General features: G+C 40.4%; 3 protein-coding genes across 5 annotated transcripts; 2 read left to right on the plus strand and 1 right to left on the minus strand.

The window, feature by feature from the left end:
• Window positions 1-4,257: 4,257 nt before the first annotated feature.
• LOC103415916 (thiosulfate sulfurtransferase 16, chloroplastic) lies at window positions 4,258-7,550 on the plus strand. Its single transcript, XM_008354198.4, has 6 exons — window positions 4,258-4,635; window positions 4,918-5,028; window positions 5,153-5,226; window positions 6,357-6,427; window positions 6,541-6,594; window positions 7,188-7,550. Exons 1-6 carry the CDS (start codon window positions 4,475-4,477, stop codon window positions 7,260-7,262), a joined length of 546 nt encoding a protein of 181 aa, XP_008352420.3. The 5' UTR covers window positions 4,258-4,474; the 3' UTR covers window positions 7,263-7,550.
• A 404-nt stretch (window positions 7,551-7,954) lies between these two features.
• On the plus strand, window positions 7,955-8,876 carry LOC103401033 (protein IQ-DOMAIN 20). The gene is made up of 2 exons (XM_008339736.4): window positions 7,955-8,408; window positions 8,499-8,876. Exons 1-2 carry the CDS (start codon window positions 8,154-8,156, stop codon window positions 8,661-8,663), a joined length of 420 nt encoding a protein of 139 aa, XP_008337958.3. The 5' UTR covers window positions 7,955-8,153; the 3' UTR covers window positions 8,664-8,876.
• Window positions 8,857-14,777, minus strand: LOC103401034 (serine/threonine-protein kinase STY17-like). 3 transcript variants are annotated; one of them, XR_011576733.1, is made up of 16 exons: window positions 14,267-14,689; window positions 13,846-13,960; window positions 13,430-13,530; window positions 13,183-13,302; window positions 12,624-12,678; window positions 11,665-11,775; window positions 11,529-11,579; window positions 11,111-11,286; window positions 10,929-11,036; window positions 10,765-10,838; window positions 10,256-10,431; window positions 9,987-10,082; window positions 9,680-9,786; window positions 9,497-9,550; window positions 9,281-9,415; window positions 8,857-9,203 (listed from the first exon to the last, which is right to left on the minus strand). XR_011576733.1 is itself a non-coding variant. In XM_070814756.1 (16 exons), exons 1-16 carry the CDS (start codon window positions 14,461-14,463, stop codon window positions 9,132-9,134), a joined length of 1,722 nt encoding a protein of 573 aa, XP_070670857.1. In that variant the 5' UTR covers window positions 14,464-14,777; the 3' UTR covers window positions 8,857-9,131. The 3 variants fall into 3 exon arrangements, 2 of the variants coding, with proteins under 2 accessions (XP_070670857.1, XP_070670858.1); XM_070814756.1 differs by having other exon boundaries at window positions 9,680-9,760; window positions 14,267-14,777; XM_070814757.1 differs by lacking the exon at window positions 11,665-11,775 and having other exon boundaries at window positions 9,680-9,760.
• Between the last annotated feature and the right edge of the window lie 6,000 nt (window positions 14,778-20,777).

The following is a 20,777-nucleotide window of genomic DNA, read 5'->3' on the forward strand; positions in this document are numbered from 1 at the left end:
ACATTCTCTAACTCTTCAGCGGGTTGTGCTTGCTGGGTGAAGGAGTCATCTCGAGGGTCATCGGGTTGACTGTTGCCATTATGAAGATCCGAGTTGGCTTCATCTGGACTGGTCTTTACTGCTTGGTTATGTATAGAGAGGGTCTCCTTAGGGACATGCAGGTGTTGCTGCTTAACTGAAGTGTTGTAACATGATCGAGTACTAAGTTGATCTCCCCTGATGTATCCATTGCCGAAAGGGGTTGGTAACTTCATCAACAACATATGTGTGGATACCATGGCCTTGAGATCACTGATGCCTGTGCGCCCAAAGATGACATTGTATGCCGTCGGGCAATTGACCACTAGGAAGTTAGTGGTAATAGTAGCTGTGTAGGGGCCTGTACCAATGGTGATGGGTAAATGTATACTCCCTAAAGGTTGCAAGATATCGCCAGAGAAGCTTATCAGAGGAGAAATCGAGCGATCGAGCAAGTGTTCAGCTACATTAAGTGTCTTGAAAGCTTCAGCAAACATGATATTGACTGAAGCACCTGTGTCTATCAGGATTCGTTTCACATCAAAATTTGCTATGTGAGCCTCCACGATCAGCGGGTCGTTGTGATGGTAGATGATACCTCTTTCTTCCTCAGGGTAGAAACATAATGGATCCCAGTTAGGCTTTTGATACTTACCTCCCCTGATGTCTTCCACGTGAAACACTTAATGGCCAGGTCTCAAAGTTCGTTCACTGTTTTTCATGGCCCTATTGGAAGATTCAGACATAGGTGTGCCGCCGCTTATAGAATATATCACATTCACCTGGCGTTGGTTACGGTTATCCCTTGGAGGGTGAAGGAGGAACTGATCAATTTTTCCTTCACGTGCCAAAGCTTCAATATGATCACGGAGGATGACGCACTTCTCGCCATCATGGCCATTATACTCGTGGTAGCAGCAAAACATGCCCGTGTTTTTCGTGGACTTGTAATTTGGCTGTCTTGGCTTTGGCTTTGGTATCAGATAAGCTATACTGGGGTAGATGGCCGCGCATGTAGCGTTCAAAGGTGTGTATGTCTCATACCTCGGGGTAGGGCCTGTCTTGACACGTGATTGGCCCACTGCATTGACTGCCTGGGGACGGGCGTTATTGTGACGATATCCTGAGTTATCGCGATAGTGCCCCTTATTCTTTTTATTAAAATGAGATTGGTGAGGATGGAAATCTTTCCTTTTGTCCTGGGATTGATATGTCTGCTGACTTGGCGAAGCATTAAATGAGGCAGGGGGTGTGCTGCTACCGTTTGGAAGGTTGAGGTCTTCTCATTCGGTTGGATCTGGCCTCCACTCCCTACTTGCTGATAAGGGGTGACTGTAGGGGGTTTCCCTTGATATGTCCTTGCCTCGGCAGAGGCATGGTTGTAAGCTTGTGCCATCACCTCAAAGTAAGTCTTCCAAGTGTTGGCATTGATCATGTACTTGAAGAAACAATCACGTAAGCCTGCCGTGAAAGCCTTGAGGGCGATCTTGTCATCTGCCTCAGCGCAACGAGAATACTCATGGCTGAAGCGGCCAGCATACTTTCGTAATGACTCGTTCGGCTTCTGGCAAATAGTGTACAAGTCATCTGCGAAATGCAAGCGATCGGTTTGGAAGATGTGTTGAGAGACAAACAGCTTCCTCAACTCTTCAAATGAGTCTACTGTCTCAGGCGGAAGACGGCAATACCAGTTTAAAGCTCCGCCAGAGAGGGTGGAGGGGAAGAGAAGGCACCGTTCTTCGTCGGTGTGTCTCCGGTATACCATGGTGGACTCAAAGAGGTTAAGGTGTTCAATCGGGTCTTCCTTTCCAGTATAGAGTTGTAAGCCAAGCTTCTGCTTTGTCTTTGCTTGGAGGGGGTGTTGAGGATCCTTCTTGTGAGGGGCCCATGCCTGGGTTGGTTCCAGTCAGGTATCTCAGCTTGACGTTCAGCCTTCAACTTGTTTACTTCCTCCAAGAGCTGTAGGACAAGGGGGTCCTGAGTGGAGTCGTGCACCACTGAAGGTTTATTCCGTAAGTCCCCATCGCCTCTTGTAAGTAGGAAAGTTTGATCAAGATAACGTGATTTTTTCCTTGGACTCGCCACACTGACTCCTAGAGTGAGTATGTCGAAATATTTCCGAGTCCCCTGTACCTTCATGTTCTTCTGGGACTTGTTGCCCATTCCCTAGATTGGCCGCTGGCCTGGGTCGTGGAAGAGGACCGAGTCTTTCAGAAACTCTTGGGTCGTTGATCTTCGAGCTTATGTGGATGAGATTCTCTCGACGTTGCTTTAGGAAGTCTCGACAATCACGATAGACGGCTTTTGATCCTTCCACTCCCTCTGTGAAGAGGTGTTTTCCTCTACTTCTTCTGCTTCGGGTTGAAGCAGCTGGGTTGAGAGAAGTCTCATGTTGATTATCACATTGATGTGTAGCTCGATCCCTATCAGGGATGTCCGTGTTGGATATCGGTGACCCTCCGTGTTGGGGGGCATTCAGATGATTATTGACCTCAACAGGGGCGACGAGCTTGTGTGCTTGAGCATGCCTAGCCTCGTGAAGCATCTCGAAAAGTTTTTCATACTGCTCTTGGAGGACCTCGTTCCTCATCACTATCTTGTTGTTCTGAGCTTCTAACTCATCGACTTTAGCTTGAAGAGTAACTCTATTTCCTTCCTGCTTTCGTTGCTTCATACTAGGTCCAAGGGGGGTGTCATTCTGTGTGCTATGGCTTCTTTCGCTCCCCATGTCGGAGAGAGATGCTTGGCCAAAAGAGAGTGTACAAGCGGTGGAAACCAGCTTGACAAAGCTGAAGAGAGTGGGAATAAGTGTCGTTTCCCACAGACGGCGCCAAATGTTGATGCACAAAATCAGCGAGGACTTTGGTACAACAGAAAGTGTCAGGTTTGTGACCTTCGCTTGGTTGCTTCGATCACTAGTGAAGATAAGTACGTAAATGAATAGGGACAGGAAAGCAAACACAAGATGTACGTGGTTCACCCAGATCGGCTACGTCCACGGAGTAGAGGAGTTCTCATTAATTGTGAAGGGTTTACACAAATACATAGGTTCAAGCTCTCATTTTGTGAGTTCTAGTGAATAGTTTAGTACAAAATGACATTAGAGATTATTGTGGGAGAATGATCCCTATTTATATAAGAGAGTTTCTAGTTTTGTTCTAACATTGACACGTGTCGTGTTGTGATTGGCTTCTGATGTTGACACGTGTCGCGCTGTGATTGGCTTCTGATGTCGACACGTGTCGCATTGTGATTGGCCTCCTGGTTGAAGGGAAGCTCTTCTGGGTCCTTGACGGTATAACGTTGACCGGTGCTCAGTAGTTTCGGGATTGGTCAAGTATGGTACAAACAAGCTCCAAAAAAATAAGGAGCTTTTCTCTCAATTAATAAATTGCCCGGAACCATCCACATAACAATCAAGCACCTCTAGTACTCCCCGAATCCTGTACTCTCGACAAAAGATCACCGAATCATCCGCAAAAAATAAATGTGAGATAGACACACCCCCCAGGGCAACCTGCATACCGTGGAGCACTCCAATTTCTTCGGGATACTAAACTTAGCTAGAAACTTTTTTTTTCTTAGTTTTACATATATTAAAATAAACGGTTAAATGGGTACCCGTTTATAACCACGGATAATACCCATAACCGCCCATTTAAATTTCACGGGTAAACGGTTATACCCATAACCGTTTATTTATTTAAACGGTGATCCATAACCGTAACCATGAAATTTAAATGAGCGGGTAATCGCAGTTATCCATAACCAATGGGTATTTACCCATCCCTACTTTAGGGGAACTTTTAGGGTTGGACTTGCCTATAGCCTAGGGGGACTTTTAGGGGTAGAGTTGCTCTAAATGATGTGTCACTGATAAGAAATAAGCACGTTAATCAACACTTGATAATCCAATCATCAACTTCCATATCATTTAGTTTAAAAAAACTTGGTTTACAAATTTAGTCTAACATTAGCCGGGAATAATCTCAAGGGTAATGCTAGGGTAACCAAAATTATAAACCAAATTTGGAAATCAAATGATATGTCACCAATAGGAAATAAGCACATTAATCAACGTTTAAGTAATAATCCAATCATCAATAACCACATCATTTAGTTTAAAAGATTTGATCTCTCTAGTATTATCCTAATAACTCCCAAAACACAGAATCTTGTCAGCAGTCGCATCCACCACCAGGTGTACATACATGTAAAAACGAGCAAAGGTTGAAACTTATCCATGCAAAAGTATGTGTGCCTCATTTTTTAGTCTATCTGAATACCAAAACAACAGCTAAGACTTCAATAATTAGAAATATGATGGCGATTTCTCTGACATGACACCCCCATTAATCCTCCCTCACAACCATTTTCCAAAATTGCTCTGATAAAACTGCAAAGCTGCATTGCAATCTGCAAATCTCAGATACCAAAAACCTAAATAATTAGAAATATGATGGCGGTTTCGTCTATATCATCCTCCTCTTGCTTTACTAGCTCTGCTGCAATTCGACATCCTTCACTTCTTTCTCACAAAAATCTCATCCACAAATCTTCATTTTCTCTAAACGGGAAGAGACTTGGCACTGGACTCCAAAACAACTTCAACTTCTGGTAAGTAGAAGAAAAAAAAAAACCCAACAAAACTAGAAAAATAAAATTATTTTTAATTATGTAAGTATAATATTGTTAGGTAACAAATTTCAGACTTGTGCTTTCTCGCACCCCTCGCCTTTTGTTAATGTCTCTTGATTCTTTTTGATTATTCGATCCCAATGCGAGCAAAAAATGGATGGCGCGAGTGCATGGGGAGAAAAATGGGAGTAGGAAAATCATTACTTCCAGATTGTTATTGTGGTTTTTCACTAACTGGATCTTATTTGGTAACTGGGAAAGTGTGAAAGTTTCTCAGAAGAGGAATTTGGAGGCCGTTGGAGTTCCAACTTCGGTGCCAGTTCGTGTGGCTCACGAGCTTCTTCAAGCTGGACACAAATATTTGGATGTCAGGTAACTTCTCTGTTTTCTTTTTAAGCCTATTTAATTTTTTTGTATTAAGTTAAGCACTTTGTTAATCTTTGATTAACATTTTGTTTAACTGTTCTTTTTTTTGAGTTTTTTTATTTTTGTGTAGGACTCCTGGGGAGTTTAGTGCAGGGCATGCACCTGGGGCTGTTAACATCCCTTACTTGTACAAAGTTGGCTCAGGTTCAGTATTTTCTCCATTCTCCACCCCTTTTTCCTCCACTATTTTGTTAAATTATTTTTCAGAATTATAATCACCAAAAAGAGTGGCTCAAGAACCACATTTTATTAAACAACTGCAGAAAAATTAATTAATTAACATTGTTTTTTCTTGCCCTAGTTGAGTAACATTGAAAATGTGCAATCTTCGTTGCAAAAAAAAAAAAAAAAAAAAAAAAAAAAAAAAAAAAATTCTGAATTGTGCTTTGGAATCCTTTAGACCGTCATATATGACTGTTGCATCCATAACATTTACATCTAGCCGTAATTTTAACAATGTATTTAGTAGAAAAATTCATAGTTTTTGTGTCTTTTTTACAATGTATTAAAAGTGTGAGGTGTGGGCAGTCCGAGGGATAGCTTCGCCTCACGGGACCTAAATTTTTTAATATATACACTGAGCGTACACATATATTACATAAAAAAAATTATTAATCAATAATCACCCTGAGCACACACATATATTATAAATACATATACACACATATATATGCATATTATATATATATATATATATATATATTATATAATAGAGGATAAAAAGCACAATGAGCACACATATAACAATGCACGTAGACAACACACACATCCATTATATAAAAAAATAAAAATTAGAAAAAAAGGCAGAGAGATGATAGTGCAAGGAAGAGGTATGAGGCAGTTAAAACCCTACCTAAACTTTGGGTTTGGGAGTAAAAAGAAAAAAAAAAAAAAAAAAAAAAAAACTCCCCTGAGGCATGCCTAGGCAGCTCCAGTGACACCTTATGCTGCCTTCCGCCCACTCCCTCAAAATAGAGGCCGCAACCCTCAAGCCCAGCCTCACAGGGTGCCTAGGCAAGCCCTGAGGCGAGCCTTTTAAAACATTGTTTTTTTTATTACAGTTTGAAATTGAACCATAGGGGTCATCTCTCATATTTAGGCAAAATTTTTGGTCCTACTAGAAATTGTAGTGACATTATGGTGAGAAAAGTTTATTTTTATTTTTCGAACTCGAACGATCAGGGAATTCGAATAAAGATGTTGTTTGACAAGGTTTGGCATGTTTTGTGTTATAATGGTATAGTAAAACATTTTGGCAATGTTGTTCTATGCAGGGATGTCAAAGAACCCAGAATTTCTAAAAGAAGTGTCATCACATTTCAGAAAACATGATGAGATTATAGTTGTGAGTACAATTACTCAAAATGTTTTACTCCTAATTTCTTCTTCTTTTTTCTTTCAATAGTTTTTTTGTAAATTTCTGTCGTGGTTAAGCTTTGTTCTTATGCCTTTCCACAGGGATGCCAGCTTGGGAAAAGGTCGATGATGGCTGCAACTGATCTTGTAGCTGCTGTAAGCACATTACCCTTACTTACCTTTCACTGCTTTTTTACTTTATCTCTAAGTAAGTGGTTGATGAAGATGAAAAATGTGCATCGCATTTTGGTTGAACGTCATTGTCAAATAGGTTGCATAACTTGTATTGCCGATTAAAATTCCGAAAAGAATTTATCCAAAGCCAGAATGTGTGTTTTAGACATGTTTTGTTTCAGTAATCGGTACTTAACGTTAGTAAGAAACACTTCGAGGATCCAATTATAGAAAGAGAAAGAAAAACTCTTACCTATCAATTATTAACGTCGGTGAAATAATAGTCTAGTGAAATAACAGCTCGATCCAATTGTTAATGTTGGTGAAAAAATAGCTCAAGAATAAAGTTAGAAGACAAAATCCCTCAACTAACAATTAAACTAATAATCGGTGCAATCTTTGTTCGGGCAACCAGGTCCTTTTCCTTATTCAGAACGGTGCTTCAAGTGTTTTTGGCTAATTAAGGGAGTTACAAGGGACTTATCTGCGAAGAGTCCCCTTGGAATTGGTATCCTTGCAATCAAAGAATTGATAAAAACTGACCAGAGCTTTGTTCTTTGATCTTCTTTTTGCAGGGTTTCACTGGCATTACAGATATAGCTGGTGGGTATGCTGTTTGGACACAGACTGGACTTCCAACAGAGATATGAAATGTGATTGTTTCTTGCCTTGCCAAAGGGGGAGAGAGAGAGAGAGAGGAGAGAGAGAGAGAGAGAGAGAGAGAGAGAGAGAGAGAGAGAGAGAGAGAGGACTTTGGAACCAAAGGTTATGGTGCAGGAAAAATAAAAACACAGATAAAGTGGCAGTAGAGCCCTGCGGAAGCATAGAAACTTGGTTCCAAAGAATATTATTGTAAAAATGTGGCAACAGGAAAAAATCATGTAAAAGCAAAATTAGTAAATAAATTAAGCTATCACAACCACAAAGTTGGCATCCAATATTATAGTCGCTTACTAATCGACGCTCTATTAAATTGAAACTATTTTAGTTCTTGACTTTTAAAGGCGTTGTTTGTTATAATTTATATTTAAATTATTCTAATTCTTGACTTTTAGTTTTACCTATTTATATTGCATATGAAATAAAAAAATATATACTCATGTCACGTTAAAATCAATAATCTAACAAATAAAAAAAAGCGGAAACTGTTTGTTGTTCATCTGATTCTCATCCTCTTAATCCTTCACTATTTATGATTTCCCCTGTTTCGTTTAAGTAAACATGTCATAAAACTCGAACCAATCAATCTCGAAGCTTGAAAAACCGACATGTCGTTTTCTAATTGAAAAAAGATGGAGGTTGTATTTTATTAGTTTTCAACCTATTATTTATGTGTTTGAGACTCTGTGTTGGTTTGAGACTTCAGCGTAGGATTCATCCCACCACGTTCTCCGTCTCAGACAAGCAGAAATCATCTCTCTCTCAACATGGTGGCCACATCTCCTTCCTTTACGTCACCGTTTCAATTTGCTTTTAAGTGGAAAATGCCCCAACAGAACTCTCATACTTGTTAGATATCACACGCAAAACTATACAAGAACATGGGAACTACTCGCAAGTGGTTCAGAACAATCCGAAGAAAGTTAGTCGGATCATCCAACAGAGATATCGTCGTCGTCCACACCAACACCACCCCAAGCACTCACGATGAATCAGCCTGGTACGAAAAAATCCACGGCATTGCTTCGTCATCATCGTCGTTCGTTGCTTCGTCACCTTCGGCATTCGAAAGGAGAATTTTCACCAAGGAAGACACTGCAGCCATCAGACTCCAAGCCTTTTTCAGGGGACACCTTGTACATTACCCCAACTTGTTCTTTTTTTTTTTTATACGCCAAGTTTTGCTTTGATGGATGATAATTGTGATGATTTGAACAATTTGACAGGCCAGGCAAGCGTTTCGAGCACTGAGGAGCCTGGTGAAGCTGCAGGCGTTGGTTCGTGGGGTGTGTGTGCGGAAACAGGCACGTATAGCTCTGTATTGCATGCACTCGATGGTCCGGTTGCAGGTCAAGGTTCGTGCACGGCAGCTCCTCAGCGGGGTCTACTGACGGCAGATCCGTCGCAAGTTAACCAGTGTTTGCTGAACAAGTCTAGTGATGTATGATTTTAAGAATTTGTAACAACGATTTGGTAAGTGAATTTCCTAGTAAATGGATGTGTAATTTTAAGTTCAAACTCTCCGGCTAACCGGAAAGATAATTCGCCCGGAAAGTTCCTGCAGTTCAATGTCAATAAATAATATTTCAATGTCAAACAAAAAATATAATACCATACCATATGGGTAGTTAACATTATCTGTCAATGACAGGCTCATTAATATTTACTGTTAACCAGCCGGCCGGACTGAACCAGTAGATGCAAATTCAAGTCTCTGAAGAGAAGACCACTAGGAAAACACAACAAACAAACTACAATAGAACAACTGTGTGATTGGAAAAATCTGTACAATGCAAAAAGTATGTGCAATGAAAATGGTCATGTGCAAGATCAGATTTCTCTCATCAACTGTTCTCTTCTCAGTGATTGCCCCATCTAAGTGCCGAGAAAAAACCACCAGATCTGCGTCGATCTTCTCCCTCATTTCCAACCTGTGTTGAGATTATAGGATTTAATCATTTGAATATGTTTAACGGCCCAGAAGCTTTATGGTTGGGCAAGAAAGTACCTCTTTGGCCAAATTCTGTAGGATTTCTACAATATCGGAGAAGGGGGGCCTTTGAGTCGGGTCTTGTTGCCAGCATCTCTCAAGCAGTTCGGCGAATCTTGGGTGAGTGGTCTTGGGAATTGTAGGTCGTAGGCTCTGAATGCCGTGCCAAATAAAAGTTAATCCATAAGAATATCATGTGGTAGAGTTATGCCAAATTAGAAATTGGGTAAGTACCTTTTGCACCACACCTACTGCTGCTTGTAACGGTGTCAAGGATGAGTAGGGGAGCTGGTAAATACACCATAAAGATGACCGTGAGTTTTGAAATTAATGCCATCATCAACTGACGCGCTGAATAGCAAAGGCAGAAGCAAGCATAGTAACATAAACTTCTTGCAAAGTTAAGTAAGCACTTACTTGTCCAGTTAGAAGCTCCCACAGAACTATTCCAAAACTGAAAACATCTGCCTTGTGATCATATGGTTTGTGTTCGATGACCTTCACAAGACCATGGTAAAAAGAAGCTGAGAGATAGGTTATGTTAAATGAAGTCAGCACAAACTACCAACCAACTTAATTATTGTTGAACCCGATGATAGCAGGCCAAAAAAGCCGCATGATAGCTCTAACTCCCCTTGAGTTGAACCCCATGAATATTTAAAATATGAATTGTATCACTTCAAACAAAGTAGGATTTAAAGTAGATGTCCAAGGAGATTACTACCTCAGGAGCCATCCAGCGGTATGTACCAGTTTCAGCTGTCATCACTCCAGATTGAGTCTGCACTCTGGCAACCCCAAAATCAGCAACCTTAACAACCTGCACAGGAAGGATATACGATTCCAAACATTAAAAATCCGCAAACATGTTAAGAAAGAATAGTTAATTGAGAAACAAAATTTTGTTTGAATTTTGATCTATATAAATGCAAAGGGAAAACATATGTGGCTGACAAATGAATTTTTGATTGAATAGTCATGAATTCCACTTACTTCATGTTCATCCATAAGAAGATTGGCAGTCTTAAGATCCCTGTGGATTATATTATTTTGGTGCAAATAGTTCATTCCCTTGGAAACGTCAATTGCTACTTTGAGTAGAGATGGAAGCTTAAACACACCCTTGTGCTTATGCAGAAAATCGTACACACTTCCTTTGGACATAAACTCTGATAAGCAGGAACATGAGCATCAAAAGGTGGTCATCAGTGAATTCAAAATGCACTATATTTCACAAAATAAAAATTCATAACTGTTGACAATCAATGACACTATTTTCTTCTAGTTGTAACCAATTAGACATTGTATAACAAGGATGAAAGTATGGCAGCCATCCATAGCAAAAACGACTACTCAAGAAATAAGATAGATGCACCCATGAGAATCATTAATATATATATACACACACAACATTATACATACATACATATATGTATATATACATGTATATATATATATATATATATGTGTGTGTGTGTGTGTGTGTACAATCTAAGATATACCTGTCACAATACATAGGTTTGGAGGTCGTGTACATGCACCGATAAATTGCACAACATTCTTGTGCCGAATCTTCCTGCCAAATCTCATGATATCAAGAAGCTTACAAAGCTGCACTGAAAATGACAACTGCCATCAACAAGTATAAGCAGGTATATGAGTGAACCTCAAAATGTAAACTTCCTGTGAAAAATCCCTCAGCATCTCTGCATTGACACGCTCAGGTTTGAGAACTTTTATGGCAACTTCCTGAGTACAATATGTGCCTCTGTACCTGAAAGAAGTTGGAAACAGCATGTCAAATGAGAACCTGCATAAAATACAACACAGATTCAAAATGTAACTTACAGATCACCGAAAGACCCAGATCCAACTTTGTTCTCAAATTTCAGCTGCCTTGTATCAATCTCCCAGACATCTGTTCCATCAGTTGGTATTTCTATGCTACTGGGGAAGGATTCATTCCTTGTTTGATTGTCCTCACCAATAGCAGCGATTGGATGTTGTTTTGACCAAGATTGATCCTAAAATACGAAATCACAGTAAATTGTGTGATCAGATGGGAGCAATGAACCCAAATTTTCTGCATGATGGTAGGTGGTTTCCAGTTTTCATGAGACAAAAACAAAGATTCACCAGATTTTAAGAAACCAACCCAAGTATTCCCATACCACACTAGTCTGAGTCTATTCAAAGAATGAGATATTTTAAATTTTGTTCTACAAGATACAGCCATAAAATTAAGCAAGTCAAGGAGAAAACTTACCTTAAATTTTGAAATTTCCTTTTCTAGCACACTTTTGAGCTCCTCGGTTTCCTAAGTTTTACATGCAAGAACATTTTGTTCAATGAACAAGAAGCATGTGAATCAAATATCCATGAAGAAACATACAAACTCGTACCTCATATTTCCACCCATCAACCACAAAAACATCAAGAGAAAATCCATCAACAGTGGAGAAAGCATGAGCTTCTTGAATATTCAGTCCAATATCAGCAAGTAATGAAGTTAACTGGAAAATTAATCACTAATATGTATCATTTAGTAAGTGAGTAGGCCAAAAACTCACAGAAAGATAACACAAAATTTGCCATAGAAGTGTTGAATCTTAAGACAATACACAATTTAATGTTAACAACCTAGGAACTGCTCCACCAAGCATATCTCATGAAAAAAGATGAGTAACTCTTGAGCTACAGAATTCCAAAATTTAATAGCTACAGGGTTAAAAATACAGAAATCAAGACTTGAGCCCCACTAGTCAGGTCATCCTATTACAGGATAATCTTCTAACAAAATAAAAAGCCTTTCTATAAAAGTAAACAAAGATCGATATGAATTGTCTCTAGAAATAATCTCAGTTGAAGCACAAATTGCCAGTTGCAGACAATGGCAATTGATAAAAGAATGTTCATTTTCAGAATCCATCCATCAGTAACCAGTCACAGCGGAGACAGGATGAGTATGAAAACAAAGAATATGTTACTGCTTAAGATATTCTTTAAAAGATGGAACAAGGTTGAGATAAATATTACGTCAAGCTTGATCTAAAATGTGGAAGGTACAAAATGTGTAACAACAGCCACCTAATAGGATAAACGGTTTCTGTATCTAAACAGAGTTTTCATTGTATGTCTAGTCCATCCAAAGGATCCAACTGTAATGCATTGGTTCCAAGTCAGGTACGAAATAAATATATAAATTATAAGGGACATTCTAAAAGGAAAGTTCAAACATACCAAAATGTCCATAGATATGAACGAACCTATGAACAGAATCAGATGTGCACAGCATTGAATAAAAGTTGGTAGAAATAAAAGGTCAATGGCATGCATGTGGATATATACAGATGAGGACTACCTGACTAAGAAGTTTGGGCTTGTCAACTGTTGAAAACGTGATCTCATGCATAGGCCTACACAATTAACAACAATAATTAACAGTGACATTTACAAACAGCCAACGCAATAAATTACTACCAATATTGTGTCTGTATCCATGTTAAACAACATCAAACACTTTACTTTGTCATATAGAAGCATCTTGAGTGTAAGCCTAAAGTATGTAGCCCCAGACTTCACAAGTACAAAACACTATAAACTACGAAAAGTCGACAACCAGATGGAGAGAGAAAAACCCAGAACAAACTAAACTGTAAAAGAATTATATAGCATAGAATATTTGTAACATAATGTTAACTAAAATTCCTGTTGACCGTCAAACATATTCCACGGCACATGGGAAACTTCTCAGATTTATCATGAAGTTAAGTGGAGAAACCTTATCTCTTTCTGTCTCTATGTATTTTCATAATTTGAAAGAGCAACAAAGTAGCAGACACCTTATCACCTCTACAAAATTAAGAAATCCGTTTCTCCGTGGATGAGTAACTACTTAAGATTGGAATGTCATTTCTTACCGCGAAAAGACTGGTGTTGCACTCATGGCACTACCTCCATCTTCAACATGGTATCTATTGGCTTGAAGTGCAAGTGCGTCAAGAGTAGGAGATGAACCAAAGGTGGGAGGTGCATGAATCCTGTTGACCGACAATTCTATGATTAGCACATATAAGAGTAAAGTACAAAATGCAGAGTGAGGTAATTGAATGAAAACAAGGATGGAGAATACAAGTAACTGATATAAAACTATACAATGTGACATACCCTTGTCTATTAGAATAATTGAAAGTGCTTTGTGCATCTTCTTTCATTGAAGAATCTGAATGGACAGAATCAACAGAATTTCCATTGAAGACAGGACAAACCTGCATAAAAAAAAACGATTTTCATGATTAGCAAGTAGTCATCATGCATCATAGCCTAAGGTAATTACTTTGATTTTAATAGGTACTTCTAAGTCTTCAACTCAAGACTAGATAACTATATTCAAGCAAGAAAAGTTGGTCGAACGGTTTCCACTAGAAAAGAATGCGGACCACAGTCAAACCATTATACATACACGCATAATGCAAGGATAAGGACAAGCATGAACCCACACACAAAGACGGATGGCATTAGGCATCAACAGAGTTACAGCTAGCTAATATTCAAATTATTCCAAGAAAGGCATAGGTGTTCACCTGCACAGAGCGAACTTCAAAGGCGGGTTGGTTAGCAGGGTCTTCTGCAAATTGCAGCAATCTCTTATGTGTTATAACATCTTCTGCCCTCTCCACATTCACATCCAATGCATAACTACATAGAACCAGCAACAACAATTACACAATTATACAAACTTCACTTCCAAGACTTCAAGATTAATAAACCGCGCCAATTCGGTATCTTTTTCTCCTATTATCACTATTTCCAGCAATACGAATTGAAAAATCTAAAAATATGAAACAAGTAATCATCTGATATTTTATACAGATTCCAACTTTTTATTTTCTTTAAACTTCCCATACTTTCTCAACAACCAAACAAGCAATGCCAAAACCCAAAAAGCTAATTACCGAACATACAAATCGAAATTACAAAATTCTAGGGTTAAGAGAGGAGTACCGAGCAGGTAACCGATTGAAGTGAAGCCAAAGCTGATCATCAAATCCAGGAAGATTAGCCTCCTCAAAATTATAATCTTGTATTCGTCGGAGCACCTCGTTGTACACTTCCAATTTTTGGCGGTGGTGGCGGGGCTGCGCCTGCGACGACAGAGCCGCTCTGCTGCCGCAGCTCTCCACGTCTTCGTCTATAGCCATTGGAGAAGCTCGGGGGAAAAGCTTGCGAGAAGTGAATCAAATCAGGCTGTGGAATTATAGATTAGAGGAGAGGAATATGCAGGGGAAGAGTGAGACGGAGATTTTATAGAGAGGAGAGAGAGAGAGAGGAGAGAGGAGAGAGGAGAGAGGGGAGAGAGAGCTTGAACTGGAAAAAGGAAAAGAGTGATAACGAGAGATTCGTTCTGGCTTTCTACTGCAGTTGGATACATCCAACTGTTTCGGTCATGGCATTTAGACTTTAGCGACTGGGATCCACCACCTTCTGACTCATCGGCGACTTATCTGTCACTGCCGGTCTGCCACTAGGTATTTAGTACTAAATATATGATTATGGATTTCATTTAGAATTGCGGTATAGCACCCCACAAATTATTAATTAAATTCTGTACTAAACACACCCTACACTTACTTTTTTAAAAAAAATTGTCTTAATACACCCATATTAACTTCCTAAAATACCCTCATACTCCATTCACCCATAAATATGAAAAATAAAAAACAAAAATTTTCTCTAAGACGCCGCAACCTGCAGAACTGCCACAACCCTTGTTTCCACGACTCTGCTTCAAAACTGTAGTAGTGGATATAAGTACATATCTATGATCATTCATATATAAGAGTAAAAGTCCTGGGAAAAGTCCGGCCCCATAAATCTGGCATGAATACATTTTATCTTTCTCTAATGAGCAGATATTTTGCAGTGGATGTGGCTAAACATTTACCCGATCAAACTTTCAATTGTTAATATTTACATGGTAGTAATTGGTAATCCTAGCACCAAGTTTAGTGTTTCGTGTCAAACTGCAAATCAGTTATAGTTATTAAAAAAAAAAAAAAGGAAGTCTGAGAGTAAAGTTAATTTGAGAGCTCCAAGAAAAATATTTTTGGGGTGTAAGTTTAATCTCACGTTGGATTTGTGGGTTTTATTAAGAAATCAAAGCCTTAAATTTTAGGCCTAAATAGTCATTTCATTATAACATTTTATTAATTCAGTATTAAAATTTTAAATGGGGTGTAATCAACAATTTATGAGGTGTGAATAAAAAAAACCCTTACGGTATTGTTTGGGACCAAAAATATTGGTTTGGGCCGAATTTAGAATTGTTCTTGGCCCAGAGGCTGTGTTTAGGAGTCCTATTACGGGAAGGAGTTTCGACATGATAAGGATGTTGGAGTTTGAGATTGAATGCGGCCTGATAACGAGTTGAGTTCAAAATCCTAGTAGGAGTAGGACTGACCGAGATAAGGTTGGATTGGGGAAAGAAGTTCTAATCCGAGAATGATTGTGATTCAATGCAAGTTGGCTACTATAAATAGAAGAGGAAGAACATCGATAAACCCCCATCCAATTTAACACACAAACTGCCCTGTGTAAACTCTCGCTCTACGCGAAACCTTTCAACAACCTTGAGATTTTTATTTTCTTTTTCACCAACACATCTTCAGTTTGGATAAACAGCACTGTGAAGGCAACCAGTGAACATCTTCAGTTTGGATAAACAGCATTGTTGCTGTAAAATCAGCCGACCGTGAAGCACCTTCAGTTTGGATAAACAACACTGCGATAGGGCTGACTGGTTATTTATCCAAGTCTCGATCGAGAGGGATTTTCGAATCCTTATTGGCAAAGGTCATCTCATTAGCTTTCTCGGTGAAGTGAGGTGTTACAAGTTACTACATTCGGCACATTGAAAGCATAATTTGATATTGAACTTCGCAGAACTAGCAGCCTTGTCTTCAGGCTCTAGAACCAAAAGGCCGAGACGTGTTTCTTCCTCGGCCGCAGTCGCAAGATCAATAAGTCAGCCACGCGCTTAACGCAACATCAACTCATTTTACTCACCAGCCGAGCTCGGCTGTCGAGTTGGCATGCCCCACACACAAGCGAATGACGTAGTTAACTTATTAGTTACTCGGCCTACGAGCCACGTAGGCTTGGTAGTTTTTAGGGTCAACATTTTGGCATGCCCAGTGGGACCTGGTGCTAAAACTACGAAGTTTATGACCATCAAGACACGATCAGTAAAAAAGAAAACAACCATGGGAAAATCAGCGACCGATCTGCCGATTCAGAGTCCTGGACAAGAGGTGTCACATGCGCGAAATCCTATCGTTGTTGTGACCCCTGAGGCTGCAAGTGCGACACACCGAGAAAATGAAGTGTGCCTCGGTACCCAGCCTCGAAACACAGAAGTACCCAACCGAACCACATGCGTTTTCATTGAAGGAATAGTGGATGACTGTGATGATGACGGTGGTGAAGGCTTTGACCCTCCAACTAGGTCGTTTCTTCGAAGACGACTTGATGAGCAATCTCAACAAGTTGAACTGACAGTTGGTCAAAAAATGAACAATTTGCTCGAAGTGATAAGAAGCAATGGTGAGACCCACACCAGATTGCTCGAACCATTAGTTAGCAAAGTCTTCGAATGAGGACCTATTGATCAGGCTCGGCAACTTCCACTTAAAGGTAATCCGCTACAGGCCGAAGTGGTGTCTACTCGGCCCAAAACGATTGACTTAGAAAAAAATAAAGGATCAAGTATTAGGTCAAATGGATCCGACTAGAAAATGGAAACAGCATCCGTCGATATGATCGAGGTCCAACGGATGATCAATTTGGCCATGAAAAAAGGGCCGAAGTTCCCGAAATTCATCCACCCATATCCAACTTATGTGGAAAAGTTCGAATATCCTAAAGGTTTCAATATTCCAAATTTCAGCCTTTTTGCTGAAGAATCGTCCTTATCCTCGTTAGAGCATGTGGCCCGTTTCACTACGTAATGCGGAGATGTCAATAGTGATTTCCATAAGCTACGATTGTTCAACTTTTTGTTAACAGGCTCAGCATTCGCATGGTCCTACCGAATTCCATCCAAAGTTGGGAAGAGCTGGTCGAGAAGTTTCACAAACAATTCTATCAGTCGGGGATGGAAATGTCAGTTTTTTCATTGGCTAGGATGGCTCAAGCTTCTGATGAGTCGCCAATGGATTATCTTACAAGGTTTAAATCGGCCAGGAATTGGTGTCGAGTACCTTTGCCCGAAGTTGAATTTGTTAGGCTTGCTCTGAACAAGCTCGACGTGGAGTACAAAAAGAAATTCCTGGGGGCAACCTTTTAAGATATGTATGAATTAGCCCAACATGTCGAGCAATATGATTATCTGCTCCGAGAGGAAAATATCTCAAAGTCCCAATCTTGAGGAACAATTTACAAAAATCCCACAGTCAGCTACGCATCGGCCGAAGGCGAAGAATCCCAATACGTCAGTGTGGACGCGGCCGAGATAGTCATAGACAAACCATATGTTTGCAAGGCATTGACTTAAATTAATTCCAAGGATGCCAAAACACGCTCGACCATTGAGGAAACAACTAAAACATCGAAAGTTTACACTTTTGATATCACAAAAGCCGAGGCAATTTTTGACCAATTGTTGTCGGCAAAGATTATTAAACTTCGACCATGACATAACATTCCCAAGGCTAAAGAGCATAAAGGGAAAACATATTGCAAGTATCATAACTCGACTAAGCACGCCACGAACAATTGTGTCGTATTCCGTGATGATATCCAGAACTGGATTGACAAAGGCAAGCTCAAGTTTCCCTAGAAACGAATGACGCTGATCCATTCCCTTCGGCAACAATTGGCATGGTGGACGCCCGTCTGCCCAAGAGCAAAGGGAAAGGGAAGGCCGAGTTTGTCCCAACACAACACGTCCCAAAGAAAAACTCCCAGCCACGACTCAAGATTAACCTATTTTCCAATTAACCACCCACCGAGTTTTCGGGACCAGCCGTAGTCGAATCCATGTCAGATTCCAGTGCAGAAGACAGTGACGGGCCGATAGTTTTATGCAGCAATTGTAGGGCACGTGTCGTACTAATTGAACCCAAGAAGAAACCTCATCAAACTCAGACTCCAACATCACGGCAACCATCTACGACCTCGGCGACACTTCTAAGGAAACTTAGTGAAGGCCAACGCCATAAAGTGTTCGATAGGCTCGGCCCCTAGAAACCAACGGATGGCTCTACATCGGTCAGATGGCGTCTTGATTTTGGCACGTCGTTTTATAATGAGGATTATTATTCACGTAATTCCAGTAGCTCAAGCTCATTAGTAAATCCAAAAACTTTCAGGTCGCCTGAACCACGCGACCAACGTTAGTACAGTTACAATTCTCCCACCGGCATGTATATTGCGCTATCCAAATCCTAGAAATGTCGACATCAACGTATAGACTGCATGGCTCAACGGCAGGCGGCCCAGACTGTTTCGACCACTAAATGGTTGCCGAAAAATGCGGTAGGGAGCACAGATGACCGGCCAACCCCAAAAATCATGGCCGAACTACAAGGGCAAAAGGAAACAAATCGCAACTTCGAAACTACCATTGAAGAGTCCGAGGAGCGCATCAAACTCCTCATTCGGCCCGGGAAGATGAAAGCTCGCTTTGAGCAGTTTAAGAAAGAGGCCAAAAGCCAACTTTACACGTTACCTCTGAAATAGCCGCTAATAAGAGTTCGGCAGAATCTACACCCTTCATTCCTCGGTAAATCCTTGGAATACATGAAAGAGATTCACAAGAAACACTCTGCCAACGATTTGTATGGTTCACCCAAGGCGTGTCAATAAGCTCTCGACCTGGCACTAACTTGCCCCGATGTTGAATAAATCATCCAAAAAACCACTGATCCAACGATGAAAGCTAGATTCCAGCACATATGAGAGGCTAAGGTTCTTGGCTTCTGGGTTGACCCATGCACGGATATTGATATAGCCGAACTCCCATTTTCTCTCGAAAACCTTCAACATCTACGATATCACTTTGAAGTCTTCTCAGCGGTATCCTTATTCGGTCTAACGACCGATGAGAAAGATCGGGTGGCACGTTTGGACGCCTACCTAGACACAAGGGACCCTCGGATCACCTATGAGGAACTAGCTAGTAAGGCACTACAGGGGCAAAATCAGACACCAGATGCAAGTAGGCCCGACTACAACAGTTAAAAGGAAATAAGGTCGGATTACATGGCACAAGAGCAAGAACGTGTTAAGACACCTAATAATCAGGCCGAGAATGTTCTAACAAACGATGTTACAGTCCTTGATAACCTGGAAGATAACGACCATGATCCAATGGGCGCTTTAGTCTTTGAGAACATGGAAATTAGTATGGTCCATGTTCTACCTGCTGAATTTCAGCCACTACACACCAGCCAAATTTCTTGGATGAAGATGTATTGGTGGATGAAGCAACACAAGTTAATTTCATCATGAACATCGAAGAAGAGCAAACAAATAACGACGACAAACTTAAAACAACCCTGGCCATGTTGTTTCCCCACTCATCCTCAGTTAATCTTTAACATTTAAAGCCGTTGTATGTCACAGCCCACTTTGAAGGTTACCCAATCTCTAAAATTTTCGTCGACTGCGGGGTGACAGTCAATATCATGCCCTTAACTGTTATGAAAGCATTATGACGAACTCATCCCCTCAGGGATAACCATGAGCAGCTTCGTCGGTGATAAATCTCAAACAAAAGGAGTGCTCCCTTTAAAGGTAAACATTGTAGGTCGCAATCACATGACCGCATTCTTTATTATCGACTCCAAGACTGAGTATAATGTTCTGCTCAATTAGGATTGGATTCATCAAACAAATTGATTCCCTCTTCCTTATACCAAGTTCTTATTTTTTTTGGATGGCAAATCGGTTGTGGTCCACCCAGCCGACAATCAGCCATTCGAAACCAACATAATTCAGGCCCGCTATTATGATGATCACGTCAGCTACATTACCCTACAGGGTTTTAATGAAGATGGACGGCCGACTCGGATCTCAGTCCAGAAAGCCATCGAGGTAGGCATCGAGACTGTCCACCAGGATTCGGCAAGACTCGGCTTGGCCAACTTGATTCTTAACACTAATGACTGACGCCAAAAATGAGAGGCGTCGGGCCGCGGTTTCATCCACGATGGAATGTCTGTTGGCCCATTGGTATGCTATTTCCAAGTACCCACGTTCGGGTATCAACTTAAGCGAATTTTTGGCTGAGAAAGATAATGGCCCAGTCCTATCGTTAGACAAAGTTCAGGCCGCACCGGCTGATCTCGAAGATAATCGACCCCAGGTTAAGGACCCCTTAGAAGAAATAAATGTCGGAACAATTGATGACCCTCGACCGTTATTTATTAGTGCATTGCTACCCCATTCCATGAAAGTCGAACTCTGTCAATTACTCAACGAGTTTAAAGATTGTTTTGCTTGGCGTTATCATGAG

This window comes from Malus domestica, chromosome 15, assembly GCF_042453785.1.
Source record: "Malus domestica chromosome 15, GDT2T_hap1".
In the NCBI taxonomy this organism is placed as follows: Eukaryota; Viridiplantae; Streptophyta; class Magnoliopsida; order Rosales; family Rosaceae; genus Malus; species Malus domestica.

Coding starts and splice junctions, on each gene's coding strand:
- LOC103415916 (XM_008354198.4), top strand. CDS start 4,475: ATGATGGCGGTTTCGTCTATATCATCCTCCTCTTGCTTTACTAGCTCT. Junction 4,636..4,917: donor CAAAACAACTTCAACTTCTG/GTAAGTAGAAGA, acceptor TAACTGGGAAAG/TGTGAAAGTTTCTCAGAAGA. Junction 5,227..6,356: donor CTTGTACAAAGTTGGCTCAG/GTTCAGTATTTT, acceptor TGTTCTATGCAG/GGATGTCAAAGAACCCAGAA.
- LOC103401034 (XM_070814756.1), bottom strand. CDS start 14,463: ATGGCTATAGACGAAGACGTGGAGAGCTGCGGCAGCAGAGCGGCTCTG. Junction 13,303..13,429: donor AATTATTCTAATAGACAAGG/GTATGTCACATT, acceptor GTCGGTCAACAG/GATTCATGCACCTCCCACCT. Junction 10,083..10,255: donor TTCTTATGGATGAACATGAA/GTAAGTGGAATT, acceptor CTTCCTGTGCAG/GTTGTTAAGGTTGCTGATTT.
- LOC103401033 (XM_008339736.4), top strand. CDS start 8,154: ATGGGAACTACTCGCAAGTGGTTCAGAACAATCCGAAGAAAGTTAGTC. Junction 8,409..8,498: donor CCTTTTTCAGGGGACACCTT/GTACATTACCCC, acceptor ACAATTTGACAG/GCCAGGCAAGCGTTTCGAGC.